At 39.5% G+C, this 7,979-nt stretch overlaps 1 protein-coding gene across 1 annotated transcript; it reads left to right on the plus strand.

The window, feature by feature from the left end:
- The first annotated feature begins 1,477 nt into the window (after positions 1–1,477).
- On the plus strand, positions 1,478–7,751 carry LOC149216431 (TMV resistance protein N-like). The gene is made up of 6 exons (XM_089389954.1): positions 1,478–2,004; positions 2,115–3,234; positions 4,852–5,271; positions 5,361–5,564; positions 5,719–5,919; positions 6,003–7,751. Exons 1-6 carry the CDS (start codon positions 1,478–1,480, stop codon positions 7,749–7,751), a joined length of 4,221 nt encoding a protein of 1,406 aa, XP_089246080.1.
- Positions 7,752–7,979: the final 228 nt, after the last annotated feature.

Below are 7,979 nucleotides of genomic sequence, written 5' to 3' on the forward strand. Positions count from 1 at the left end.
TTGGCGATGGCCCTTGAACCCATAAATATGGGCAATTAAATAGAAGCCAACTTCACACAACCCAAAGCCTAAAACTTTGTACATTATCAAACAATAATTACGATGTTATTGACCCATTAATCACAGTGCAGGGTAATGTACTTGCTTAAATCCAAGAGTGCTTAATGAGTCAATAGCACAATAAATATTGGTTGCCTTGTACGCTCACACAATGAATATTGGTTGCCTTGTACATTAGTTGACTTCTAGAAGGCCGGGTAATGTACTTGCTTAAATCCAAGAGTGCTTAATGAGTCAATAGCACAATAAATATTGGTTGCCGTGTAAGCTCATAATGAGTCAATAGCATTGTAAATATTGGTTGCCTTGTACATTAGTTGGCTTCTAGAAGGCCCCTGAATGCATGAAGAAGGGCCATTAAATCGAACTCAACTTTGCTTCTGTCATGCAAAGTTACAAGAAAATTGTGTAAAAAGTTGCTATTTCTTAAAATTTTGATAGTTGTAATCTAGATTTATAAAATTGTTGTCAATTTTTTTTACAAAAATATGACATATTCAAATTAAATCTAGTAAAGTTTTTGGAAAATCTAAATTATTACAACAAAATTAATTTTTGAGAAATCTAAACTATCGTTATAAAACTTGAAGATTTTAAATAATTAAAATGTTTTGATAATGTTAACTCAATTTCTACTCTAAAAAATATCTATTCAAACATCCCCATAATCACATTTTTTAAAAAACCATGTGACCTCAATATACAACGCCTTACCTTCTCAAAGGCTGAGACACGCGTGACTGAATATTTCTTACAGTTGATCTCGTGACCGACACCGAAAGCTTGTAATTAAAAATTCTAAAATCGATCTGTGCAGGATCTTATGTTTTCATTCTAAAATAAAATTTGACTTAATTGTTTAGGTATAATTTTATTTTAAACCGGATGTTTGGCTTCGTGCTGCGTCGGGAAGGCCATTGAACGACTAAATCGATGCCATTAAATGGAAGCCAGCTAAGTTCACACAAACCGAAGCCGAAGGCCCTGTATATGATATTACTTAGTTGACTGACTCACACAACCCAAAGCCGAACTATGAAGTATTTAGCCTTCAGGGAAAAATAAATCCAAGATACTCGGTTTTTATTTCATGACTGTTCGCACTGCTCATTTGATATTGTCCCACTCCTAATTTTATAATTGAATTATAAAAGATTAAGATTTTTCCCATGCATTAGAAAAAGGAAAGACAAGATGATCCGATCGCGGAGCCGTGGTGCAAGTCGCTCATGAGAAACGACATCGACAATCACATCATATGCGGCATCTTCTTCAAACGCGTGGATATTTTCTTTCAGAGGAAGGCAGGGAAGCGCACATTTCTATATAGTCTATATCTCGGTGCCCGCACATTATCTTATTCTTTCATTTCAATCCATCCAAATTCCAATCTCTTGCTGCAGCCTGCTTCTCCTCCATGGCGCGTTATGCAACCTGCTTCTCCTCCACGGCCCGTTATGAGTCCACTTCTCATACTCAGCAGTACTACGATGTGTTCATCAGCCATCGTGGTCCTGATCTCAAGGCTACTTTCGCCACCGATCTCTACCGTATCCTTACTGCTAAAGGATTGCAGGTCTTTCTTGACAAGCCGGAAATGCAGGTTGGACAGAAAATACCTGCCCAAATCGAAGCAGCTATTGAAGCCGCGTCTGTTCATGTTGCACTTTTCTCTCCCTGCTATGCGGAATCGAAATGGTGCCTCAATGAACTCCTTTCAATGGTAAAGTCAGGAAAAACTATTATTCCTGTATTTTACAACGTTAAGCCTGAGCATCTCCGGCGGACAGAGTGGACGGGCACAGAGAAAGATGGACCGTACGCTAAAGCCCTGCGCACACACGAAAAGAAGAAACGACACGGCAGCCGAACAATTCAAGAATGGAGAAAGGTTCTTTCTGATGTTGCAGATATAAGCGGCTTGGAGCTGGATGCGTTTAACGGGTGAGGATCCGCCATTGTTCAAATCTTTATAACATTTTAAAGTTTCGATTTCTTTGACAATTCAGCTAGTCTCTTCTCGCTCATTATTTTAACGTCTGAACTATATTCAGGGACAAAGAGGAGCTACTGCGTAAAGTGGTGGAAAACGTGCTGCTAATTTGTCCACCACCGTTGGATGTGGCAAAATATCCAACTGGTTTGGAACAAAAGTTAGAAGAATTGGAAACGACGGTGCTATCAGAGCAGCATCAGAGTAAAGACGCAGCGGGGGCCAAAGTTGTGGGGATTTGGGGTTTAGGCGGAATTGGGAAAACGACCTTGGCCAGATATTTTTTCAAGGTTAAGAGATCAAATTACGAGATTTCTTCCATTTTATTTGATGTGAAGGACAACGCTGCTAAAATAGGTCTAAACTCTTTGCAAAGTACACTAATTAAAGACTTGAAACATAAGGAAATCAAAATTGAGAGGTGGGAAGAAGGGAAAGAGATACTTCGTAACCAACTCTCATCTTGTCACGCTCTTGTAATACTAGATGACGTAGATCATGCTGATCAACTGGATGCCTTCTTACCAATTAAGAATGGCCTTAACTCCAGAAGCTTGATTTTGGTTACAACTCGCGACAGGGGTGTCCTTGAAAGTGCAGGCATATTAGAATCATCAATTTATCAGTTACAGGGCCTCAACAAACAATACTCTCGAAGGCTTTTCTGCTCTCATGCTTTCTTTCAACCAGATCCACTACCAGGATTTGGAAATTTGGTAGATGGGTTTATAGAGGCATGCCATGGATTGCCGTTATCGTTGAAAGTGATGGGGGCTCTTCTGTGTGGAAAAAACGACAACATTACTTATTGGAAAGAGTTGTTGGATGGAATTAACAAACTGCCAGCTGAAATAGAGAGCAGACTTAGAAGTAGTTACAACTCCCTCAATGTAGAGGAACAACAGATATTTTTAGATATCGCTTGCTTTTGCATTGGAGAAGACAGGGACAGGTGGATAAGAATATGGCGCGGATCAGGATGGAGTGGTTCTGTAGCGTTTCGAAATCTGGAAAGCAAGTGTCTGGTTGAAATAGATAGTGGAAATATGATAAGAATGCACGATCACCTGAGAGACATGGGAAGAAACATTGCCTATTCTCCAGGATCAATGGCACGTCGTCTTCGGCATCGGATAAATAACTTTCAAGATATTAAAGAACAATTGGAGCAATCATCAACGGTATGTGCTTCAATCAACCAATCAACCCAACATATTGATGTGTCAACCATTTTCAAGATTTTATTTTTTTTCAGTAGAAAAAAAATATCATCTTTCATTAATAAAAGTGATTACAATAGCTTGTTTCTGATTTGCTTCCTCAAATAAACATTTTTGTCACAGATTTATCATTGTACCTCCATTTAAAACTTAATACAAAATTCTACTTACATATCATATCCCCGAAATCTACTTATAATTTTACTTAAAAATCTATTAGCATAACCCTTCTGATTGTTTCTGTAGTATCTCTTTCATAGTCTCAATAAGATTCTGGTTCATAGCTTAATAAGAATCATTACAATTTCAAAATGCATATTATTAAAATGCTATGGTACATGATCTCTATAGTTCCTTCATTTACAACTGAACCTGGTTATGTGCATAAAAGTGAATCATACATGTTTTTGCTGCAATTCTTTTTTACATGTTTGCAACCCCATTTTGTTCACGATACAGATGCCTGTATGTGATGTGATAAAAGGTCTGCTCCAAAATCCGAATGCCGCTCATCCATGTAGTAAGAATCAATGAATTAAATTGAAATGATCCCTCTACCCATTCTATGCCACTTTTTGAGTCTCTGTAAATCTTTAAGTTCTCAATGCCCAACCATTTTCCACATAGTAATGTCCCCCATAGCGCAATAAGTTCGGCCCCCTTTCCTCCTTCCCACCAAAAGTGGTAAAATGTACCAAGTACCATTACAATATATGCCCAGTGTCCACATTTTCTTTGCTTTGTATACACGCCCCAACAAAAAAACCAGCTGGGAGTTCCTTCCGGGTGTCGATATACTTGATGGTACCTCTATGGCTTTTTCTAATAATTGGTCCAATCTCCCCAAAGTATGCAGTAGTTTTTATTATTGTTTCCCTGATATCTGGTTCCGGTTGTTCAAAAATACTTGATGGTACCTCTATGGCTTTTTCTAATAATTATAGTAGCGTTTTTATTATGCAGTACTTTTTATTATTGTTTCCCTGATATCTGGTTCTCATTGTTGGAAGATCTTTTTGTTTCTGCGTCTCGATATCCCCAGAATATATAGAAGAGTAATGTAGAGTGTTTCTTATGTGATATGAACCACGAGGATAGACATCCCTCAATCAATCCCTGTTCCCACCTGCCTTTGATGTTGAGTAGTGTCATAACTCCATCCCAAATAGCTGTGAGAAATAGACATTTTAAAAATAGGTAGTGTGTCCTCCCTGGCTTGCAAGCATAGGGCGCTGGTCCTTGAAATCCCCTATGGATTAATATATCCCAAGTAAACACTTGGTTGTGAAGAACTAACCAATTAAAACATTTCAGCTTCCTAGGAATGTCTTAATATCATAATTTTTTTTTTATACCACTGGGGTCTTTCCTCATATGTATCTAAAGGGAATCTAGAATATATATCATTCATCATATGTCTCATATGTATCTAAAGGGAATCTAGAATATATATCATTCATCATGTGTATCTAAAGGGAATCTGGAATATATTTCTTTGACAGTATTCTGTCCCTTTTTAAGATTTGTTTATCCGGTGTAATTTGCAACATATGACTTTTGCTTGTGAATTGCAAACAGGAACCAACACAAGTGCGCGGAATTAGGTTGACCAACTACAAGATTGGAAGATCCACAGGTGATATTCAAGGGTCCAGTTCTGAGGTGTTGGGATTGAAAAAACGGTTGCTTGTAAACTGCATATGGGCAATAACACAAGTGCTCGGATTAAGGATGACCGACTACAATATTCAAGGATCCATCGGCGATATTCAAAGGTCCAATCCTGAGATGTGGCAATTGAAAAACTTGCAACTTCTTGAAGCAGGGGGCAATGATGTAGAAAGCATATTGACTCGGGTGCAGTCATCGAAGCTCATATGGCTCCGCTGGTTTGACTGTGACTACGATGTTCTGCCATCTTCGATTCCAATGCACGATTTAAGAGTTTTTGAAGTGTACAGTCAAACATTGAAGAGATTGTGGACAAGTAAATTTCCAGTAAGTAGATGTATATGTAGTAATTTGCAATTGAGAATCACTGTAGTGTTAGCATTCTTTAATACCTGAGCAAAACGTGAACGTTTCAGGTACCTGTGCACTTGACGGAGTTAATTATTTGCGCTCCACTTGTAAAGTTTCCAAAGTCATTAGGGCAGCTGGAGTGGCTGGAAAAGCTTGACGCAAAATGCAAGGATCTAACTACGTTACCAAAAGATTTTTATTTGCCCTCCTTGAAATATCTAAAGATAGAGAGCGACAAATTGGAAAGATTGTGGCAAAGCGATTTCCAGGTAACTAACTGTACACGTCGTAATGCGCAGATGAGAATAATTACTGTATTTTTATCTTTCTTATGATTGAAACGAGAATATTTAAGAAAGCTTTAGAAACTCAGTTAAGTGGATGTACACGTTGTAATGTATGGTAGAAACGTCAACATTGCAGGCACCTCGCCAGTTGAGGGAGTTAATTGTTTATGCTCCACTTGTAGAATTTCCAAAGTCATTAGAGCTGGAGTACCTAGAAAAGCTTGTAGCAAGAAATACATCTATAACAACGTTACCAGAAAAGTTTAATCTGCCGTCTTTGAAATATCTAGAGCTAAGGAGCAGCAAATTGCAAAGATTGTGGCAGTGCGAATCTCAGGTAAATAGATGTACTTGTAATAATTTGTACAAGATAATCATTGGGATTTTATCTCTCTTAAGATTGAAATGTGAACATTGCAGGCGCCTTTCCAGTTGCGGGCGTTAATTCTTTTTGCTCCACATGTAGAGTTTCCAAAGTCATTGCCGAAGCTGGAGCACCTAGAACTGGTTGCAGCAAATGGGATATCTCTAGCACCGGACTTCTGTTATCTACCATCTTTAAAATATCTACTTCTAAAACAGTTTGAATTGAAGATCCTTCCGGGTTTCGAGGGGGTGATAACAGAAGTACCTAACGACGAAAATGATTTGAAATGGCGTCAGAAGTGGTCTGTCCTGGACAACTCTGCTTGTATGTTCGAAGTTTCCATTTGCAGTTTAGCACGTCTTCGACGCATCAAACTGGATTGCCATAGTTTGGAGGTGCTTCCAAATTTCTTAAGAAATTTAACAGATCTCCAACATGTCGACCTGGCCGGGTGCGAAAGTTTGAAGAGGCTGCCAGATTCTTTGGGGAATTTCAAAAATCTCCAACATGTCAATCTGACTAAGTGCAAGACTTTGACGACGCTGCCAGATTCTTTCGTGAATTTATCAAATCTCCAGCATCTCGATCTGGCTTGGTGTCGCAGTTTGGAGAGTCTGCCAGATTCTTTGGGGAATTTAACAACTCTCCTACACATCAATCTGCAGTTCTGTGAAAGTTTGAAAACGCTTCCAAATTCCTTTCGAAAGTTAACAAAACTGAAACACATCGACCTGTCTCATTGCAAAAATTTGAAGATACCACCAAACACCTTCGTTAATTTGACAGCTCCCATAAGCATTGGGAATCTTTCGCAACTTGAACACCTGCATTTGGAGGGTTGCTCCAGTTTGACCCTCTCTAGAGAAACACTTATTATTATGACTAAGCTTAAGTGCTTAGATCTCTCATTTTGTCTCCACAAGAAGTTATTGCCTGCCAAAATTGGTTGTCTACAGTCCTTGGAAAAGTTAAATTTGTTGGGCACAAACTTAAAAGAGCTGCCTTGTGATCTTGTATCTTTGAGGAATTTGAAAGTACTTTGTGTAGGAAGTCCTGTGTTGGAAGCGCTGCCGCCTTCTTTGGGTCGCCTAGCAAATCTAAGGGTATTGTGGCTTCGTGATTGCGAAAAATTGCAATGTCTACCGCCTTCAGTTGAGTGTTTGAGTATGTTGACAGATTTGAAGATATGGAATTGTGGAATCCAATACTTACCACGAGCTGTGTTGAAGATGAACAATCTAAAATACATGGGAATATACAAGTGTCCTTTACGCGAACTGCCATTTAAAAGACTATCATTAGAGTTGAGTGCGGGATTGTTTCAGCTCCTGCTATTAGAGCTGTACCGCACAGAAGTATTGGAGGTTTCCTTTCCCCAAGGTGTTTGCCCGAACCTTAGGCATCTGAGTGTCAAATGTTGTGAACATCTGGTAGAGGTTGGAGCATTGCCAACAACATTATATAGACTTGATCTAGCGGGTTGTGCTGCATTGAGGGAAATAAAAGGAGCTCATGGTTTTCCAAATTTGGAAACGCTGGACATGAGCCATCGTCATATTATAGATACGCGGGCGCGACATTATGGAATGATGGATTCTTCACATTATTTACCTCCAATATCTCTGTCAGAGTCCACCCTTGGAGCGATGGAGTCTTCATGTCTTGTATCTCCAATGGCCCTGTCAGAGTCCACCCCGGGATGGTATCATTTCATGTTCCCTTGGCAAGGTTGGGTCTGGACTTCACGTGATGATTCCGAACTCGAGGAGAGTGTTCGGATGGTGTCTTTTTGCGACAGTTAGGAGAAGTACAATTATGACAGCCAGCAATCTGAGGGTGGGGACGACAACGAGTAACAGGAACTCATGCTGCACCACGGCGAGGAATCGGAGGGTGTTGACTAAAGGGAGGGGCAACTCCTATTTCAGACTCCATAGAAAAGTTAATGCAGTCTGACATGCAAGGGGAATAGGTTGAGGAAACTGAGAGTTACCAAGAGTGATGGTGACGACACCGAGGAATCTGAGGTT

Source organism: Pinus tabuliformis, chromosome 1_1 (genome assembly GCF_031772625.1).
Source record: "Pinus tabuliformis cultivar Carrire ecotype Pingquan chromosome 1_1, CPIR1, whole genome shotgun sequence".
NCBI classification, from domain to species: domain Eukaryota; kingdom Viridiplantae; phylum Streptophyta; class Pinopsida; order Pinales; family Pinaceae; genus Pinus; species Pinus tabuliformis.